The sequence below is a fragment of the Chlorocebus sabaeus genome, chromosome 13 (genome assembly GCF_047675955.1).
Source record: "Chlorocebus sabaeus isolate Y175 chromosome 13, mChlSab1.0.hap1, whole genome shotgun sequence".
Classification (NCBI taxonomy): domain Eukaryota; kingdom Metazoa; phylum Chordata; class Mammalia; order Primates; family Cercopithecidae; genus Chlorocebus; species Chlorocebus sabaeus.
Genome location: NC_132916.1, coordinates 57,061,570 through 57,083,839, shown reverse-complemented (window position 1 = coordinate 57,083,839; position 22,270 = coordinate 57,061,570). Strand labels below are relative to the sequence as shown.

Genomic DNA, 22,270 nt, shown 5'->3' with positions numbered 1-22,270 from the left:
CAGATGCACAGTTCGCAACAGGCTTCCACTCCTATGAGAATCTGATGCTGCAACTGATCTGACAGGAGGCGGAGCTCAGGCAGTAATGCCACTCACCTCCTGCTGTGCAGCCGGTTTCTAACAGGCCATGGACTGGTACTGCTGTGCAGCCCATTTCCTAATAGGCTTAAGGATTGGGAACCCCCTGGCCTAGACTGCCTTTCAAGTTTACTTAGAACCCCAGAGAACTTTATCCTACACTGGTGATGCTTGGTGGAGCTCAGGTTCTGACTGCTGGGAAGGACAATTCCCCTCTGGCTAGAGCTGTTCCAAATGTGCCCTCTGTGGGCACTGGCTGAATTCTGTGCCATGTTGCTTTCTGCTGTTACATGGCATCACTGACTTCCAGTGCAAAGTCTCACAATCACTGTACTTTCCTTCTCCCAAGGGCACAAATTTTCTCTCCACACCATATGGTGGCCTGGAGGAGGGGGGAGAGTGGTGTTGGCAATTAAAGACTTTCTTTTCTACCCCCTTCAGTGCCTCTTGTCTTGATATGATTTCAAAACAAGGTATTGTGGTTACTCTTCTGATTTTTGGTTCTTATGAAGGTGCTTTCTTGTGTAGATGGTTGTTCAGTTTGGTGATCCTGCAGGAAGACAATCACTGGAAGGTTCTATTTGGCCATCTTGCTCTGCTTCCTCCTCATCTTTTATTTCTTTCTCTTACCGATTGCTCTAGCTAGGACTTCCAGTACAATGTCAAATAGAAGTGGTGAAGGTGGGCTTCCTTGTCTTATTACAGTTCTTAGAACAAAGGCTTTCAGCTTTTCCCCATTCCATAGGATGTTAGCTGTGGGTGGTGACATAAATGCCATATATAGCCTTTATTATGGTGAGGTATGTTCCTTCTGTGTAATAAAGTGCACATCTCTGAATTATGTATTACTTGCATTGTGGGTGCCAAGAAACTATTTATACTGCCTAGAATATTAACCTTTATTTATGCCTAAAGAGTCCGTTAGTCAAATGTTGGTTTTGATGTAGACCTCATAATTTAAAATTCAACATTTAAATTAAATAGCTTAGCATTTTTTAATACCACCTGAATACAATATATTGATATAATCTAGAAAGTTAGATCAATGTTAGAAATGAAGTTTCACAGTGTACCTTTCCAGACTCATCATTAGCATTTCATATTTTTACTTTTAGCTTTGATTTGAATGTTTCACAGATGAATTTAAATCTACACATGGTTACACCATAGCATAATATTAATAGGCAGTTCCCCTAAATTTGGGAACATCGCCTTAATGTAGTTGTGATGTTTTGAGGCTTCATAGTTTAAACTCATTATACTATTATGGAGTCTATAAAGCAGAGTTATGGGGAAAGGCTTCAGAGAAGAGCTTTTTGTTGCTATTATAACCTTATTTACAGAAACAACAAAAAACCCAAACTTATTTGAAGTCTGCTTAAATATTACTGTTAAATGTGAAGTATTTATATCTAAGATTCATAATCATATGAATGTCAATATTTAGTTTTGAGTAGAAAAAGATAAATCATTACTGTGAGTTAAGAAATTTAAATGGCGATGTGTGAGGGAGCTTGTAGCATGTCCATTCCACCCTTTCCATCTCCGCCCTCCCCAGAGTTTCTTCCCCAGGGTGCACTGCTTGTTGCTTTATTTTGGTATCTCCAAGATGGTTGGAGATACCTGTCCAGCCTCTGGTGTTCTGCGTGGGGTCTTGTCTTCATCCCATTCCACTCAGGCTCAACTCCAGACTGGAACATGGTTTGGGAAGCAGTGGGGATAGCCAAGATGGTTGTCAGTGGGTGGCCCAGCAGTTCCTGTCCCAGGAGTGGCCACAGACCAGGAGTAGTGGTAGCTGTGCATGTGGCCAGCCTGCTGCCATTGTCTCATCCTTGTCAGGGCCCTCTCTTTCACCTTACAGCAGCATCTGTGGGGCAGAGAGAGGGTTGGGGCCGACAATGCGCCTGCAAATTTTTTTAAAATAAAATTTAGATGACAAGTATATATCATATATGCAGTGACCAAGCATATAACTACTTTACAGTCATCTAACTGCTGTAGCAATGATATGTAACTACAGTGTCAAAACACCCTGACAGTTTTCGGAAACCCAAAGTGGAGACCATCTGCCATATCTTACTTTTTCTTTAGGTACAATACCCAAATTCATACTCATTTTGCTTACACATGAATAGTTTCAAATCTGTTCACATATGGTTTAAAGTTTTTGTCCCTATTGTCTTAACTCAGGCTTGTGTAACTTAAAACGAGCGTGAGCGTGGGTCTACATACAGCAAGATGTGCAATAAAAACACAATTTTAGTGCTACTTTCAAAATTCATGCTACTAAGAAGGATGCTGTTTTCAAAGCTGAAAAGATCATGAAATGGCTGACTTACATATCAGAGGTTGGATAATTCCTTACTATTGAGGTGTTATAGTTTCTATGTAGTAAATGTCTTCAAATATTAACTGAAAAATCAGTGAAGTCATTTTCCCCTTTGTGATTCCAACTTCATTTTGTTTATTCTGAAGATAATTAATATTCTAATTGCAAAAGAAATTATAGCATTGGAAAATTTTCTCTATATGGAGAATAACAATGAACCAAATTTACCAATTAGTGAACCATTTCAGGAATTGTTGGACAGTGAATTTTTCTGCAGTAACTATGTTTCAATTGCAATGCATTATGCCCAGAAACAATCCGTTTCAACTTCCGAATGTTTGATTTGGAAAATTTGTTTGATGAGTATTCAGTTAAACACTTGGATACAAGCTCTTTCCAGAAGGTCACATCTCTACAATTTATCTTGGAATGTTTCTGAAGACATTCTACTCATTTTATTAGCTCTACATACTTCTGTTTTTGGATCTCCAATATGATTATAGACAATATCAACACAGAAGGCTTTGATTTAGACTCTAAAGGTTAGAGCTTTTGATCTTGACATGCCTTAAGTTGGGCTTCCAGTCAAAATTGAGGTCACTTCTCCTTTCAAATGGCAAGTTCTCTTGAATGAGTGCATAGTGGAGTTGCAGAAATTGAGAGGCAGTAGCAGCTTTCACTTTACATTACACCTTCTCCAATACAATCTTTTCCATTCTCATCGAGTCTGAAACTGTGAACCTTTATTCACTTATTTGGAACACATCAGTTGCCAATGGGACATTCCTTTCCTCTTCTATTGATTTTACAGCCAAATAGAAGCAGCTCAGTCCAACACATCCAAGGTGCTTGGACTGTACTTTCATTTAACACAGGAATCTGTCCAGTAAATTCACAGAGAAAATGCCTTTATGTTAAAGTCAAAGAACTGAGTTAGACTAGCATCTTGTACTTCAAAGTCCTGTAGCCTTGCAATCGTTCTGAGGCTATTGTCTATCATGTGCAAATTCAATTGTCTCAAGCCAGAGATCTTTAACTGACATCCAGACTTCTGTTCCAACAGGGCATTCAGCTGGTGTAGCAGTTTCTGAGAGTCAGGTGTCAGTACCTCTATCATCTTGATAGTGACTGGGGCTCAGTGGTAACTACCCTTCTTGGGCCTGCCCTCATCTCACCTCACGAAATCCAATCTCAGAGGCCTAGGAAACAAAGCAAAGGGAGAGGCCCAGGGAGCGGAAGCCTTCCTGGGTGGATGTCTCTGCAGAGCCACCAAGATCATATTGCCCTCATCAGGGTCAGCTTGGAGCTGAAGGGCTGAAAAGGCATTTTGATATTTGATTGTGTATTATTTCATACTGTTATTTCAGAGTTTTGTGTGCACATACTGTTTCTTCAGTAAGTCTAATGCTTTATAAGCATAGTAACCACATCTGACATTTCCATGTCTCGCACATTGTGTGCTTGGACAGCTCTGCCTGGAATATTCTTCCCCTGGTTGCCCACATGTCTAATATAGTGCTTTGTCTTGTGTCAAAACCTAATGCATATTTGTTGAATATTTAACACGTGCTGATTTTAGGTTAGTAAATGTCTTTTCAATAATTGATGATTTTTGTTATACCTAGAGATTGAACACTTTGAAAGCAGCCTTAGAAAATGCATTTCAATTATTCTTTTTCACCCCCTTCTTCTGTGCCCAGGACAAAACTCTACATGGATTAAGAACTTGGTAAATATTACAGATGAAGCAACAGGCAGATTTCAGGCACACATAAGCAAATTGAATTTTTAAACCCTCAATCAGGACATGTGGTTTAATTTTGGAGCATTTTATGTATATGCCAAACAGTCTGAGAAATGTAGCTTGAATTGAAATATATTAGAATACATGAAGACTAATAGAGACAGTAGGAAAATATGTTTGTCATCAGAATTGTTTCAGAAATCCAAAACACCAACCTACCTATTCCACCACTTCAGGTGATCCAAAAAGACTGGGAGTAAACATGTTTCAAGTGGTTCAATGTGTTGTAATTTATATCTATGCATTTCAGATATTAATTGAAACAAAGGTGGGTTAAACTATTGAATGGTTATTCTGTCTTATAAACACATTTAAACAATACTTTTCTATGTGTATTATTATATCCTTTTCTGATCTTTTTCAACGATCTATTTTATAGATGATTGCTATGGTCTTCCTTATATTAATTATACAAATTTGTTTGTAGATCTAATAACCAAGATTTGATGGCACCAAATTTTTCTTCATATAACAGTTATCTTAGCCTTCTCAGCTATGCTTCAATAACCTGGTGTAAACCATTTACCATTTCAGAGTTTTGCAATAGAGGATAAATATAGCAATATGTTATATATTATTTTCAAAATTGTATTTTAATTGCTTTACTGGGACAATTATTGGTAACTTTGAAAAAGAGTTAAAAAAATCAGACATTAACAAATGCTCCAGGATTTCCATAGTTTCATACTAGCTGGTATTGCCCTAGCCAATCCTTGTTACCTCTTATTTGAACTATGGCAACAGCTTCCTAATGAGTCCCTTGCATTTAGTCTCTCATTGTTCTAGTACATTCTATATTGCGTGTTCTATTTATCTTTATGAAGAAAATTTTGACCAGGTTGTTTTTGTCTTTAAAGGTTTTAATAGTACCTATTTGTCACTAAATTTGGAACAAATCTTAGCCTCTTGTGCAAAGCTCAATATCCATCCTTCCTTCCTTTGTCCCTCTCTCCCTCCCTCCCTTCCTTCTTTCTTTCTTTCTTTCTTCTTTTTTTTTTTTTTTGAGACAGATCTCGCTCTGTCACCCAGGCTGGAGTGCAGTGGCTCCAGCTAGGCTTACTGCAAGCTCCTCCTCCCAAGTTCATTTAGGTCATTCTCCTGCCTCAGCCTCCCGAGTAGGTGGGACTACAGGCACCCTTCACCACGCCCGGCTAATTTTTTGTATTTTTAGTAGAGATGGGGTTTTACCATGTTAGCCAGGATGGTCTCGATCTCCTGACCTCATGATCCACCTGCCTCAGCCTCGCAAAGTGGCTAGGAGCCACCATGCCCCCTCCTCCCCTTCCCTCTCTCTTTCCTTTCTTCTAAAATCTGGTAATGTCTTCATTTCTCCCACACTTTTGAAGGACAGTTCTGCTGGATAGAGCATTCTTGATTGTCAGATTTTTTTGTTCTTTCAGTACTTTAAATATATCAGCTCAATGCTTTCTGGTCTCCAAAGCTACTGATGAGAAATCTGCTGATAATCTTATTGGGGATCCCTTGTATGTATGAGTCACTTCTGTCTTGCTGCTTTCAAGATTCTTATTTTGTCTTTGGCTTTCTACAATTTGATTATAGTGTGTCTTAGTGTGGGTCTCTTTGAATTCATTCTCTCAGAGTCTGTTGAGCTTCTTGGATCTTTTTATTCATATCTTTCTTCAAATGTGGGAAGTTTTCAGCCATTATTTCTTCAAATAATCTCTCTTCTCCTTCTGAGACTCCCACAATGCATGTGTTGAACACTTGATGGTGTTCCTAAGGCTCTATTCAATTTTCTTTACTGTTTTTTGTTGTTGTTCTGCAGACTGAATAATTTCAACTGTCCTGTCTTCCAGTTTGCTTATTTTTTTCTACATGCCTGAATTGGTCTTTGAATCCTCCTATAAAATATTCATTTTAGTTATTGTAATTTTCAGCTCCAGTTTTTTAAGGTTTTCTATCTTTTTATTGATATTTCTACTTTGTTTTGGTTTTTGATTTTCTCCACATCTTCCTTTATTTTCTTGAGCATCTGTAAAACCATTGTTTTAAAGTCTGTGTTTAGTAGGTCTGTCATGTGGTCTTTTTCAGGGATGATTTTAGTTGGTTTATTTTCCCTCTCCTTTGAGTGAGCCATATTTTCCTGTTTCTTTGTATGATTTTTGATTTTTCTGGTTGATAACTAGACATTTGAATCTTATCACATGGTTACTCTGGGAACCAGATTCTCTGGGTTTGCTATGTTTGTTTTATTGTTGTTGTTGTAGGATGTTTGTGTTGAGGATCAGCTTGAGATGTAAATTTATGGTCTTCTTAGGTCTTTTATGAGCCTGTGCCTTTCCCTGGGCATGTATGGCAACTTTCTAAAATTTCCTGTATATTTAATTGCTTTTATGTGTCTTTTTCCTTAAGTGTCTCACTACCCAAAGGAGAAAAAGAGAAAAATAAATAAATAAATAAGGCACTGGCTCTAAATCTCCTGGAAGCCACTTCAGCCAGAGAGAGGGCCTGCAAAAATGGTGTGTGTGTGTGTGTGTGTGTGTATACACAACAATAGCTGCTTGCCTGTGTGTTTGTACCTCCATGATCAGAAGCAGCAATTAGTGATCAGAACACAGATCTCATATATTTGAAAGACAAAGTCATTATTGTCCACCCTGTTCCCATATGCTGCCTGCAAGCTGCTTTAGGAACACAGACATGGTAGCCTGTCACAGGGACAGGGGATGAGGAATTGGTAACCACTATTGAGCTAAGAGTTAAAATGAACTGAAATTAACTGTAAGTTACCTTCCAAGCATTCCTCTGGAAGTTGCAAGCACTAGAGCTCCAAAATAGCAATATCAGACAGATTTCAACTGTGCAATTGTTATCTAGGTGGGGGAGAAAAATTCCCTGCTCTGCTATCTTCCTAGGATCCCCCTACCTCTAAATTAAATTTTTTTGAGATGGAGTCTCCCTCTTGTTGCCTAGGATGGAGTACAATGGTGTGATCTCTGCTCACCACAACCTCCGCCTCCCAAGATCAAGCGATTCTCCCGCCTCAGCCTCTCGAGTAGCTGGGATTATAGGCACGCACCCAGCTAATTTTGTATTTTTAGTAGAGACGGGGTTTCTCCATGTTGGTCAGGCTGGTCTCAAACTCCTGACCTCAGGCGATCCACCCACCTTGGCCTCCCAAAGTGCTGGGATTACTGGCATGAGCCACCACACCTGGCCCCTGCAAAGTTTTTTTTTTTTTTTTTTTTTTTTTTTGAGACAGGGTTCAGGGTTTTGCTCTGTTGCCCACGTTGGAATGCAGTGAAACTTACTGTAGCCTCAAACTCCCAAGTTCAAGCAGTCCTCCCACCGCAGCCTCCCAAATATCTGAGACTACAGGCACACACCACTATGCCTGGCAATTTTTTTTTTTTTTTCATTTTTTTGTAGAGAGACGGTCTTACTTTGTTGCCCAGGCTGGTCTCAAACTCCTAGATCAAGCAATCCTTCCTCCTTCTACTCCTAAAGTGCTGGAATTACAGGCATGAGCAACCACACCCACCCCAAAATATTTTTTAACGCCTCTCTTCTGTTAGACATAAGTTTAGTAAACAAGATATGTAAGTCATTGACCCATGATATCCACAGGATGCTGCAGACATTATAAGATGAACAGATAAGCGAAAATATGATTATAGATTACGATAAATGCTATGAAGAAAAAGTATGTGATCTGGTATCTTATCCTACAGTAGATTGCTACAACCAATGGGCTTCCTCTGAACTCCTTTCTTGTCTTAATCCTTCTCTTCTAATTATTGTTATTTAGAATTTATTTTTGCATATATCAAATAAGAAGTTTAGGCAACTATCATTCAGGATTTTCTTAAAAGCTAAGATTGATTTACAAAGATTTTCTTCCTCCAATAAACATATATCAGATTTGGCCAGACCCCAGTACAAGAAAGACTCAGCTGCTTGGCCAAGAACAACTCTATCTACGTTGTGGCAAATATTGGGGACAAGAAGCCATGCAATACCGGTGATCCTCAGTGTCCCCCTGATGGCCGTTACCAATACAACACTGATGTGGTATTTGATTCTCAAGGAAAACTGGTGGCACGCTACCATAAGGTAAAATTAATTTGCAAATAATCCAATTAGTTAATATCTAAGGAAATAAAGCGGGCAAGGAGAAAAATACATTATTGATAATGATAAGCATACTTTAGAAATCGAGTAGAGGCAAAGCGTAGAAAGTAATGATAAAGTGTGGAAAGCTCCTATAAAGAGGCTTAAGGGGTTCCGTGTGCATGTAAGAACACAGGATTGTGTTTTTAGGAGTGTGTAGGAGTCAGAAAGTGCTACATGCATTATGTTGCACAGTGTTGCCTTTTGGACTTTGTCTTTTTAAAGACATACCCTGGCAATGGGTCTAGACTAGAATGAAAAACTGCTTACCACATAAACTCTGTCTTGAGGAGAATGGAGCAAACAAAGTTCCTTGTCAAGGAAAACAGTTAAGTATACTTGGCAAATAGAAGTAATCTATTTTACTCCCATGTCTTATAAGACTCCAAAGGGTCTTTATAGATAAAGATACCCATGTACATATCTGTAATGTGGAGACTGAACCAAAGGCTCAGTTTAGCCGGAATGGCCTCTGGTTCTCTAAAGCAAACTCTTTTCCCATGAAAACAGTGATCATAGATTAAATTGGCACTAAGATGTGAGCTTGCACTTTTTCCGACACTGTGATGTCCAGATCAACTTCCTAAAAGAATTTTTTTCTCTTTATCTTCTGTTTGTTGCAGCAAAACCTTTTCATGGGTGAAGAGCAATTCAATGTTCCCAAGGAGCCTGAGATCGTGACTTTCAATACCAGCTTTGGAAATTTTGGCATTTTCACATGCTTTGATATACTCTTCCATGATCCTGCTGTTACCTTGGTGAAAGATTTCCACGTGGACACCATACTATTCCCAACAGCTTGGATGAATGTTTTGCCACATTTGTCAGCTGTTGAATTCCATTCGGCTTGGGCTATGGGCATGAGGGTCAATTTCCTTGCATCCAACATACATTACCCCTCAAAGAAAATGACAGGTAATGTGTGATCTTAAAAGATATGCAGGCTGATGTAATCAGAAAAGAAAAAAAAACCATGTTTTTCTAGCTAATGCATACTCCTTAATACAATGTTTTCCAGCTCTTAATTTTTGAACATCTAGTTGTTAATATGCTATAGAATCAATCTCAGTCTAAATTGTTTTGTAGATTTATTTGGTTTTATTTATCTTGATTTTTTTTTCCAAAATATATGACTTCTTACATACATCTCTCCTTTCTTGGCTTTTTGGTGTCATACCTTAACTGATTTCCTCTCACTTCTCTGTCTTTATCAGCATGTTTTACTGAAATTAATAAAACATATAACTTAGAGGGAGTAAAATGTGAATATGAGTTTAAAATAGTAATAACAATCATGAAATCCCTTTTTACTTTCCCATTTCACATGATATTTTCAACTTATTACTTCCAGGAAGTGGCATCTATGCACCCAATTCTTCAAGAGCATTTCATTATGATATGAAGACAGAAGAGGGAAGACTCCTCCTCTCACAGCTGGAATCCCACCCATCCCGCTCTGCAGTTGTGAACTGGACTTCCTATGCCAGCAGCATAGAACCGCCCTCGTCAGGAAACCAGGAATTTAAGGGCACTGTCTTTTTCGATGAATTCACTTTCGTGAAGCTCGAAGGGGTTGCAGGAAATTACACAGTTTGTCAGAAAGATCTCTGCTGTCATCTAAGCTACAAGATGTCTGACAACCTAGCAGATGAAGTGTATGCCCTAGGGGCATTTGATGGACTGCACACTGTGGAAGGGCGCTATTATCTACAGGTAATATTTTGTTGTCAGAAGAGTTACTGGACAAAATAAAGACACTCAGTTAAATATACATTTTAGATAAATAATGAATGATTTTTTAGCATATGCATATCCCGCTTTTGGGGATTTATGCATCCTAAAACTTTTGTTGTTTACCTGAAATTAAACTTAAGCTGGGAAGCCTATAAATATAGGCTAAATTTATTTGCTACATCTTTTTTTTTTTTTTTTTTTTTTTGAGACAGAGTCTCACTCTGTTGCCCAAGCTGGAGTGCAGTGGCACACAATTCTCATGACTCAGCCTCCCAAGTAGCTGGGACTATAGGCAAGCGCCACCGTGCCTGGCTAATTTTTTTTTTTTTTTTTGTATTTTAGTAGAGACTGGGTTTCACCATATTGGCCAGGGTGGTCTTGAACTCCCTGAGCTCAGGCGATCCGGCCACCTTAGCCTCCCAAAGTATTGAGATTACAGGGATGAGCCACCAAGCCTGGCCTATTTGCTAAATCTTGAAATCTTAGATGTCAGTTAGATGTCAGTTCGATTTTAAGCTGATTGGGGAAAGGCAGAACATTTACTTGCAGTAGCAGTATTAAAACTAAATATTTAAATTACAGATAATTATAACAGTTCATTGAAAACCTGTTTTATTTCCTCCTGAACAAATTAAACCATTTTCCCTACATGTTCACAAATGCCTATCTTGCATTATAAAGAGTTTGACGCTAAGTATATCCTGGACATGGATGGAGTTGACCACCAAGATTGTTCAATGGAATGATTTATTGCTGCAAAGATCCAATCTCTCATGCTCACAAGTGGCCTCCATGGTCCTCTAATTCTACTCTTCTCTTCCTTGGTCTGGCCCTCATCTTATCTCACTTAACAGAGCTTCCTGTTGACAGTCTGACAATCTCAGCTCCATCCAGTCAGTTCCCTACACTGTAGTTACAGAAATCACAAAAAGCTGTTTTTGATTATAATACTGTCTGGCTTAAAATTCTTCACTGACTTCTAATTGACAAATCCAATTTCTTAACATGAAAGATATACGAAGTCTAGATGTGTGGTCCCTTCCTATTCTCCATCCTCTAATTTCACTTCTACTTACATATATCCTGATCTTCTGCATTATTGAGATATTTTCCTATTTCCTATTTGCTAGCACCTGCAGAACCTCGAGGTGTTTGCACAGATTGTTTGGTCCTTTATCCATGGCGAGCCCCACCTACTCATTTTCATAGCACTTTTCAGGTGTTATCTTCACCAAGGAGCCTGCCTGGATATTTCCCAAGGAGCTACTCCTACCTCCCCAGCTGAGTTAAGTACCTCCTTTGTGTGCTCCCAGAGCACCATATGCTTAGCTTTATCAAAGACATACTATGTCATAGTATTCACATACTTATTTGAGACTGAGAACCCCTTGAGTGCTGAAATTATGCCAACTGCACAGTATTTTGTTTGCTCTATGATAACTACTCTATCAATACTTGTTCATTTTAGCAAGTGAAGGCCTACTATATGCCAGGTATTTATTTAGTGTTAATGATATGAAGATAAATAAGCATAAATTCTCCTCTTGAGGAATTAGTAATGGAGAAAGACATTAGAACAGATAGTTTCAGCATAGGTTGGCATGTGATAGTCAGTAGAATGCACATTTTGCTGCAGGAGTACTAACGAGCTCCACTTAGATTAATTTGGGAATGCAGGGAAGTTTCTGGAGCTGATGCTATTATCCAGGTGAAAAAGAGGAGGAGGGGATTCTTTGTGGTGTGAAGAGCATGAACAAGGGTGTGGATGCAGGCAGGAGCAGGGTCTGCAGGGAAAATCAAGCAGGTCAGTGCTACTAAGGCATAGCTCGAGAAGCTGGGGTTGGTGGGAAATAAGCCTGGGGGCAACATCCTGTCCTGCAGGATCTTACCGAGCACACTTAAGCTTCAACCTTTATTCTGCGGGTGATGGTCAGTTGGTGGAAGTGGTCCAGTGAGGGAATGATGTGGTCAGATCTGCCTTTGAGTGTATCATTTTTACTACTCTGTAGATAATGGAACAAAGACCCAAAAGACTAGATTATTAAAATAGTCTTATTAAGGGTCTGGACCAAGATTGTGTTTGTCGGAATAAAAGCAAAGCATGGAGTCTAGAAATATTTAGAAAACGGAACTCAATGGCTAATTTGATGTGGAACAGGAAAGCAGAATGAAGAGTCCAGAATGTGGCAGGTTTCTGGCAAGAATGGCTGGGTGCGTGAGATGCCTCTGACAGATTAGGAGGCAAGAGAGGAGCAGACTGGTTGATAGTGGGTAGAGGCTGAGTTCAGTTATAAATACGATGGTTTTGAAGTAGTTATGAGACATTCAGCTGGACCCAGCCAGTTGGCTGTTGAATACTTCAGTGTGATGCTTAACGGAGGTACTAGAATTTGAAATATTGTTTCGAGAATCAGCAAGATACAAGGGGCGATTAAGCACACAAGAGTGAATGACACTGCAAAGGAGACTGTACTGACAATAAAGAACTATTGACAAGGTAGAACCTTTAGGAGCTTCAGTATTTGGGGCAGGAAAGGACAGAGGACAAGAAACCTGCAAATACAATTGAGAAATAAAAGATAATTTAAAAAGAGAACATCTGGTAGATGCAAGGAAGTAGAGATTCTTGGAAGAAGGAAATCGGGAGATGTATTAATGCAATACGTTGACCATTATTAGCATTTTTGAGTATAATTTTGGCAGAATTTTCTGAGCTCGTAATGATAGGATGATGGGCAGATTATATTGGGTTGAAAAGTCAAAGGGGAAGTGAACGCATTTTTTTCCCCAAGAAGTCTTATCTGAGACAAGAAGAAGAGAAGCAAGACAAGGGCTTAACAGAGACTCATGGTCAGGAGAAATTGTGTGTGTGTGTGTGTGTGTGTGTGTGTGTGTGTGTGTGTGTGTATGTTTCTCAACAAATGAGAGAGCCTTGATTGCCTTTGTAGGTCTAGGAGAAAGAGCTACAAAAGAAAAAATATATAAAATATGAGAGGAATCAGGCCAGGTGCGGTGGCCTGTAATCCCAGCACTTTAGGAGGTCAAGGCGGGCAGATCACCTGAGATCAGGAGTTCGTGACCAGCCTGTCCAACATGGTGAAACCCTGTCTCTACTAAAAATACAAAAATTAGCCAGGCATAGTGGCAGGCACCTGCAATCCCAGCTACTTGGGAGGTCGAGGTGGGAGAATTGCTTGATCCTGGGAGACGGAGGTTGCAGTGAGCTGAAATTGTGCCACTGCACTCCAGCCTAGGCAAAAGAGTGAGACTCTGTCTCAAAATAAAATAAAATAAAATAATAAAATAAAATAAAATAAAATAAAATAAAATAAAAAAGGAGGAATCAATACTTCTACTCAGTGTTCCAAGGTGCTGGAAGAAAGGGGGAAAAGTAGTATCATGAACACAGGTACAAAATGTCCAACAAGTGGAAATTAAATGAATTATACGATATATTATATGGTATATTAACATATGTAGCCTTATATATGTGACATACATGTGGTATTACATTGCTATGTAAATTTTTATAATTGAAGTATAAATTGTGATGTATTATTTTTAAGTTAAAAAAGGTTGGTCACAAAACAAGAGGGTAATCTCTTAGCTCTTCTTCCCTCCTTTTCCTTCCTGCCTCCTCTACCTTTTCCTACCTTTTTGCCTCCCCCAGAGTCTTGACTCTACCTAAAGAGAGTTGTGGGAAGTTCTTTCTTAGTGTTGTGAGCTTTGTCAAGTAAAACCAAGCTTTCTGTTTATCTTGCTAGATGGTGATATTCTATTTAAACAATTGGTACCAGTTATGTTTTGGAATCTTTCTATTTAAAGATAATAATACATATTACTTGATATTACCAGAAGAGTCTAGGAAAATACCCAGAATCAAGCATATTAATATATCTATTGGAAAACATGGGACTATTCACCTTAAATAGCTTGAATAAAAATGTTATAGCCTTATGTTAATTCAAGTTAGGTCTTAATGCCAATGTGCCAGTGGGTTACAAAAATCCTTTGTTTTCAGAGGATTTTGGATTTTGGTATTGAAGATAAGGAATTTTAGTATAATATTATATTTATAATTTTTCATTGTCTAACTATGATGATATATTATGCTTGAAAAATCTTGATTATCACCAAAAGCCACTTCCAATCCAAGTGAAGAGAAATAAAGAGAGGTAAAAGTGAAATAAACCCCTATCTTGCCACACAGATTTTCTAAGCATTCTATAGTGAATATGTATAATTTTGTTTATATCAATATGTCATTGCAAGCTTATTGCTTTTACATTTTTTCTTTGTTTTTCCTAAAGTTGTAAAATTGCCTTATTTTTTAAAATTTAGTTAATTTTCTTTGACTTTTTGTTAAAACCCCATATCTTCCAACAGCATCTCAGAATAATTTTCCCACAATATCATTTTCATAAGATTATCTCAAGCTAAAAATAATAACCTTTCTCTGCACTGGTTTCCCTCTAGTCTTTCTGCACAGCTGTCATATTGAGATTTCCTTTACTGTCATCCTAGGAATGCTCTCTTAGCTATTTCCTTGCTTTGGGTTCTCTGTTTTTCTCCTTCTACCTTTATTTGCTCCTTTCTTCTGTTGGAGTCAACGCTGTCTAGTTACGTTGCTCTAATCTGAACTGGCTGCTCTCCATGCCTTGTACATGATAGGAGTCATCCTGGAATCTCCCTTTATCCTCGCGGTGAAGATTTTTTTTTACCACTTCCCGGTGTGGATTTCCTGTTTTCTGTTCCCTGTCTTCCTTGTTTTGGGCTTGTGCCCTCTTTCTTGTTAACAGTTTCCAGAAAGAGAGTGATTGGGATGCAAGATTTTTGAGATTTACCAGTCTGAAAGTGCCTTTCCTCTTAAATTTAGTTAAGTATTTCCCTGGGCATGGAATTCAAAGGTGGTTATAACTTTTCTTCAGGATTGTGAATGTATTATATCCTCACATCTTATGTTGCTATTGAGAATTCTGAAGTTCTTCTGATTCTTGATTCTCTGTATGTGTATTCCTGATTCTGCACCTTCCCCAGAATGCATGCAGAGTTTCTTCCTTTCCATTTTCTTTTTCTCTTTTTCTGAAACTCTTATTATTGGGCTCTTTTGCCTCTTGGATTGGTGCTCTAATTTTCCGACATTTTCTCTGCTATTTTTTACTACTTTATTTTTTCCCTGTACTTTCTGAGAGATTTCCTCCTCTTGATCTTCCAAATCTTGTACTGAATCTTTTATTTTTGTTAACATGTTCATAATTTCCAAGAACTCTTTTTTCTTGTCTTCTGAGTTTTACTTTTTCTTCAACACTTGTTGTTTTGTGCATGTATTATTTTTTCTTCTCTCTCTGAGGCTATTTAGAAAACTTTTTATTGAGGCTCCTTCCCCCTGCTTCCTTTAAGTTGCTTTTATCTGCTTTTTTATTTGTTTTTTCATGCAATAAGTTTTTCTCACATATCTGGTAATTCTTGGGGATTACCAAAAACTCACAGAAAATTCTGAGCATGTGAGTAACACTTGCAAATTTTGAGCTTCATGATAGAATGACCTAGCTGGACCTTTTGCTGGGGGGAAATCTAAGGTAAGTGTCTTTAGTGACTTCCTCTTGGGATGGTCATGTCTCGCAGTTTTCAAGATTCTTCTAATTTCCTTCTTGAATCAGTTGTCTAGTTTAGGAAATAAAAATACAGGATCTCCAGGTAAATTTGAAGTTCAGATAAGCTTTTTTTTTTTTTTTTTTTTTTTTTTGGTTGAGACACTCTCTCTCTGTTGCCAAGGCTGGAGTGCAATGGCACGATCTCCACTCACTGCAACCTCTGCCTTCTGGGTTCAAACAATTCTCCTGCCTCAACGTCCCAAGTAGCTGGGATTAGAGGTGCATGCCACCACACCCAGCTAATTTTTTATATGTCTGGTACAGATGGGGTTTCACCGTGTTGGCCAGGCTGGTCTGGAACTCTTGACCTCAAGTGATCCACCTGCCTCGGCCTCCCAAAGTGCTGGGATTACAGGTGGGAGTCACTGCTCGCAGCCCAGATAAACTTTTTTTTTTTTTTTAAAGTGTAAGAATGTCCCATTCAATATTTAAGCCATACTTATACTAAAAAATTATTTGTTGTGTATCTGAACTTCAAATTTAACTGGGAGTCTTGCCCTGTGTTTTACCTGGCAACCCTATTCCTGAAAGATAAATCCCTGCTGGCAGCATTAGGGAGCCAAGTGGGGAAAATGGCCTTGCAAGGTGTGGGTGGGGGTTGAGGGGGAACGTTTTCAACATTCAGTATTATTTATTCAGGTAATCCCCTTCAACTGTGTCAAACTTTCATCTAAAGAACATCCACTTTACCCCCTCTGGAAACATTGTCAGTTATTTACTGGAGTAGGGGAGGATCAGTTACCCAATTGTTTGGAGGACTTAGTATCCAAGGCATCCTTCACAATTTTCTGCTCATTTTTTTTTTTTCCTTTGACTGCCACAACTTTACTCCTAGCTCTAGGTACAGAGCGGTCCCAGTGATTAAATCTTTGAGTGCTTTGCAGTGTATATAGGGTTGATTCTTGGCTCTTTCTACTGTTAGTTTAGGACTTGGCTTTCTTAGGTCTGCTAAATCAGTTACTACTGTTTCTATCAACATCCTAGTTTTTAAAACTGTGCTGTGGTCTATCCTATTTTCCTATCTTTGTGGGCTAAAAAATTAGTGTTCTTTTTGAAGGATTGTAGAAAATAAAATTGAAGCATGTGTTCATTCTACCTTTACCTGAAAGTTACTTCTATCCCATCTTAATACACTTACACTGAAGTGATTACTTTCCACCTGCAAAGTAGAAACAATGAGACCAGTTAGTGGCTACTGCTTTAGTCAAGCAAGAAATGAAGGTGACTTGGAATATGCTGTACAGATGGCATTAAATGAATATGGATCTCCTTTTGGAAACTTTTCATCTACATGGTGAGATGACTCACATACTTAGATTTTATATTCAATAGCTACATATTATAGTGGAAAAAAAACTTAATGGAGAAGTGTTTCAGTTCTTGCACAGATATAGAGGATATGACTTTTCCAGATTACAGGGGTTGCCTCTAGGTCAACTCTGGGGTTCATTACAACTCTGAAGCTCTTTTATTGTGTGAAACAGGCAATAAGATATGATTTACACAGGTGCCTAAATTAAACCTTTAAACACATTTTAAATTCTTGATAATTAAAATCATTAGTAACTTGAGAATATTGAAGATATAGTTGTTCATGGCTATAGGCCAAGGATCTGATTGCTTTTACGTGGCTAATCTTTTTGACAGTGAATTGCAGGAGGCACTGGGGCTTAAAGTCCTTTATTTTTATTATTAGTTGTATTAATTATTCCGTAATAAACTGGATGACTCTAATGAAGAAGTAACATTATTTTACCAAATAAAGTGGCATAGGCATTTTTCTAGATCAAGAGAGTATTTCAGTTGACTTTCTCATGTTTTTTAAGAGCATCTAGCATTTTATTTAATTATTTAATTCTATTTTTATCTTTAAAATTTACCCTAGCTTTATTGTCATTAATGAATGAAAATTATATATCTTTACAGTGTATGATGTGATATTTTGATATGTGTATACACCATGAAATGATTAAATCAAGTAAATTAACAAATCCCACATGACTTTCTTATGACTTACTGGTTTTCATGACTTCCCTAGATTTGTACCTTGTTGAAGTGTAAAACGACTAATTTAAACACTTGCGGTGACTCAGTTGAAACAGCTTCTACCAGGTTTGAAATGTTCTCCCTCAGTGGCACTTTCAGAACCCAGTATGTCTTTCCTGAGGTGCTGCTGAGTGAAAATCAGCTTGCACCTGGAGAATTTCAGGTAAGAATCTTTGAATATTGCCAATTGTTTCATGTTAGAGGAAGCACTTTTTGGTATAAAACCCTGCTCAAGTGGTTACAAATATCATAAAAATTTCCATTTGGAAAGGGTCAGATTGTCCCTGGGGATCATGAAGGACATTGAGCAGGCTGCATTTCTTGACTGGGAATTCTTAACATAGTAATTAGTGTGTCCTTGAGAATAAAAAGATATATATCTTATTTTGGGGATTATAGGGAGTTTAAGGTCTTCCACGTAGAAAGAAGATTCAATGAGAGCAGTTTCAGAACCAGTCCCACTGGAGCCCATTAGGATACTGGGAAGTGATGGCCTAGGGAAGTTGAAAGGAGTCCCTCTCATCGAGTGAGTCAAGGCTCTGTGTGACGGTAGAAGGAAAAGAGACAAGGAAAAGTTGAAAAAGAGATAATTCGACAGTGGCTGATGTTGGCAAAAAAGCAAAAACTTTTTAAAGTTCAGAAATAATCCCTTGTTGCACATGTGCTCTGCCCAGCCATATTCTTCCGCTGACTTCCTGCAAGTTCTCCTCTCACTCCCTGTTCCTGGTAGAAACCACTGCTGGGGTGAGGGAGGACAATGGAATGATGAGGTGGTTGTAGTGAGCAAGAGACAGGAGATGACAGATGCTCAGTTCAAACCTCTCTTAGTCAATTGCTTCAGACCATTGTGAGGAGCAATTGTGGGAAGCATTTATTTTGTCTGAGAGGACTAGATTTCTCTTCTGTATACTGCCAAATCCACTGGTTTGTGTTTATTAACTCTTACGGCACCTCCACAGGTAAGTAAAGTAGAAGATATTGATTACAGGCATCTCAATAATAAATGAATCAGTGCCAGTTTCATAACTCCAATTTTTCTTGTACTCGGCAACATTTCAAATTTTTCTGATGCAATAGAATTTGGCCAGCATTTTTGTTTCTTCATTCTGTTAGAGTAAATTTTTAAAGTGAGTTATGGGATTGTATAACTTGAATGTAGCCTTTGCCTACTTTTTTGTTTTAATCAGGTGTCAACTGATGGACGCTTGTTTAGTCTGAAGCCAACATCCGGACCTGTCTTAACAGTAACTCTGTTTGGGAGGTTGTATGAGAAAGACTGGGCATCAAATGCTTCATCAGGTCTCATAGCACAAGCAAGAAGAATAATGCTAATAGTTATAGCACCTATTGTATACTCATTAATTTGGTAGAATATTGACATTTTCTGTTTTTTACTTGGGATAATTTAAAAAATGATGGATAAGAAAAGAAAGATTGTTCTGGGTTAATATTGTTCTCTAGTATAAGTGAATTACTGATTTCTCTTTATTTAGACAAACACACACACACCAGATAATATAAGTTTAATAAATTATCTGTTAATGTAGATTTTATAAAAAACTGTATTTGAACATTGGTCTTTCTTGGAAGGGAGCTAATTATATCAAATAAGTATTACAAATCTTTTATGCAGAAGAAATAAAAACTACGGGTAAAAAACATATCAGAACTATCATAAAATTTACTTACAAGAAGGCTGCTCTTGTTACCACTTTTATTATAATACATATCACTTATTCAGCTCTGTTGAAAATTTCCAAAGATTTTATTTGTTTGCTATTTTAGTTTTTTACCTAAAGAATGCATTTTGATTCTCTTGTGGTTTGAATAATGTCTCCCAAAAATTTACATGTTGAAGTACCTCAGAATGTGATTGTATTTGGAGACAGGGTCTTTAGAGAGGTAACATAAGGTCATTAGGATGGACCCTAATTCAATATGACTGGTGTTCATAAAAGAAGAGGTGAGTAGGGCACAACAGGCTCAAAGGGAGACCATATGAAGACACAAAGGAAAAACAACTCTTTACAAGCTAAGTAGAGAGTCCTTCAGAATAAACCAACTCTGCCAACACCTTGATCTTGGATTTCCAGCCTCCAAAACTGTGAGAAATACATTTCTGTTGTTTAAGTCACCCAGTTCATGGTACTTTGTTAGGCAGCCCTGGCAAACGAATCAAAGACCATTCCTGTTCCTCTCTCCACCGCTACTGTTTTCTACCATAATCTGAAGCTTCAACAAAAGGTTTACCTGGTAAGAATATTCAGCTGGTCTGGGTCCCCAAGACTCCAACAGACACTCTTAGAGAAGGATTGCTGATGGATTGATAGTGAAACCATTAGATCATTGAATTCCTCTGGAATTAGAAAATGAGACAGTCCCATTTTAAGAAATTAGGTATTTAATCTAGCATTATGTGTTCTATATTAGTAACAGCAGAATCTCTTGACATTACACAATTCAGTGAAACAAAGAACGTCATTTAAGCCAAAACATCTCGCAAAGTGACTAATAGACTCTGAGCACTAATATCATAGTACTCTGATGATGGACAATTACATAGCACCAATAGCAGCCATGCACTGTGCAAAGCATGCCCTTCTGCACAAGAGAGCAAGGCACTTGCAGCAGTGATCTATGCCAGCAAAACATCATTTTGAGACAAACATTTTTGTGGCAGATGTTCTTCCTAAAAAGTACTATATCATCCAAGAAATATTTGAGTAAAATCCCTTGTGCTTTTGGGTGACATTAACCGACATTTGCTTTTTTCCAAGACCTAATAGAAAATAAGAAAACCCATAATGTATTTAGAAACAGGAATCCACAGAGCAAGTCTCCATACTCTCATATAATTTCAATGTAAAACAGAAAACATATTGATGTGTTGGTGATAGGCTTGAATTATTAAAAACTTCAGAAGAATTCTAAATGTTTCTTTTCTGCTCAACATTGACAACTATGGTAGGTTTCCCTTGTGGTGTAATGAATTGCCCCCAAACTAATATCTTAAAACAACAAAGATTTATTACCTTATAGAGTTTCTGAGGGTCAGGATCCGGGACTGGCTTAGTGGAGTTGTTCTGAATTAGGGCCTTTGTAAAGTTGTAGTTAACTTGTCCCCAGGGCTGCCATCATCTCAAGGCTTGGGTAGGGCTGGAAAAAATCTGTTTCTAAGCTCACTCACGGTTGTTGCCAGGCCTCCATTCTGTAGGATGCTAGAAAAACTTTCATAAAATGTCATCTGGCTTCTCCTAGAGCAATGATACTGAGAGAGAAAGCACATGAGAGAAAGAACGAGGGAACTTGGATGTAAGCCACAGTCTTTGAAAACCTAATCACAGAAGTGACATCTCTTCTTTCACACGATATTGGTCACATGGACCAACAATGGCACAATGTGGAGAGAACAAACAGAGTTGAGAATATCAGGAGGTGGGGCTTCATGGGGGCCATTCTGGATGCTATCACAGTGAATATATGTATTTATATTTACATATGTATATATTGCAATGTAATTTTTAAATAGGATTGTTTTCCTTTTCTTTTTGCTGTATGTGATATGTATTTCAAAATACATTCCCAATAGTCATAACTATTAGAAAAGTACTACACTAAAAAACTTTCTATATGTTGTATAATTAAATTAAATAATGTAATAATCTCTACTTTTGGTCAATAGTAAATTTAACTGTTTGCCTTAACTACAGTTTGTGGTAAAACCATCTCCTTTTAATATACACAAAGGATTTTTTTTTCTTTTTTTGAGACAGAGTTTCACTCTTGTTGCCCAGGCTGGAATGAAATGGCATGATCTCAGCTCACTGCAATCTCCATCTCCTGGGTTCAAGCGATTCTCCTGCCCGAGCCTCCTGAGTAGCTGGGATTACAGGCTGAGATTACAGGCGTGCTCCACCATGCCTGGCTAATTTTGTATTTTTAGTAGAGATGGGGTTTCTCCATGTTGGTCAGGCTGGTCTCGAAATCTGATCTCAGGTGATCCGCCTGTCTAGGCCTCCCAAAGTGCTGGGATTACAGGCATGAGCCACCATGCTCAGCCCATGGGACTTTTGCATTCATTTTTCCGAAGCTTACTTTGTAGGGGAACATACATTAAAAAGTAACATAAAATAAACAGCAAAAGTTCCAGAATTATTAATTCATGAAGTACAACCACTAGGAAAAAGGGTCTTAAAAACATTACCCTCTTTACCTAATTGATTCTTTGAAGAAACCAATATTCTTTTTCCTAATAATCTATTTTATATACAATATATATCAAAAGTACATAAATATATATATATATATAACAAAAGTGAAAGAAACTGACTCTTAATCACAATGTTCTGAATATCAAGAGGAATACTAAAAAAGTCAACTAGAAAATCAAGTCAACGTCAAAAGCTGTTCTGAAACACATCACTTTGATTTTATACTGAAAGCTGATACCTCGAATTTCCTCTGCTTCGCTGTCCTGGGCGTTGTATTGGGCTG

The 22,270-nt window shown here is 38.0% G+C and overlaps 1 protein-coding gene and 1 pseudogene across 1 annotated transcript in view; one reads left to right on the top strand and one right to left on the bottom strand.

Moving 5' to 3' along the window:
• VNN1 (vanin 1) overlaps positions 1-21,976 on the top strand; it is a 34,420-nt gene extending 12,444 nt beyond the window's left edge. The window contains exons 3-7 of the mRNA XM_008007009.3: positions 8,093-8,285; positions 8,966-9,257; positions 9,694-10,055; positions 17,769-17,939; positions 18,964-21,976. Of these exons, the coding sequence (XP_008005200.2) occupies positions 8,093-8,285; positions 8,966-9,257; positions 9,694-10,055; positions 17,769-17,939; positions 18,964-19,146 (1,201 nt within the window). The 3' untranslated portion in view covers positions 19,147-21,976. The remainder of the gene's footprint in view (positions 1-8,092; positions 8,286-8,965; positions 9,258-9,693; positions 10,056-17,768; positions 17,940-18,963) is intronic.
• LOC119625031 (cyclin-G1 pseudogene) lies at positions 2,639-3,524 on the bottom strand (annotated as a pseudogene).
• Positions 21,977-22,270: the final 294 nt, after the last annotated feature.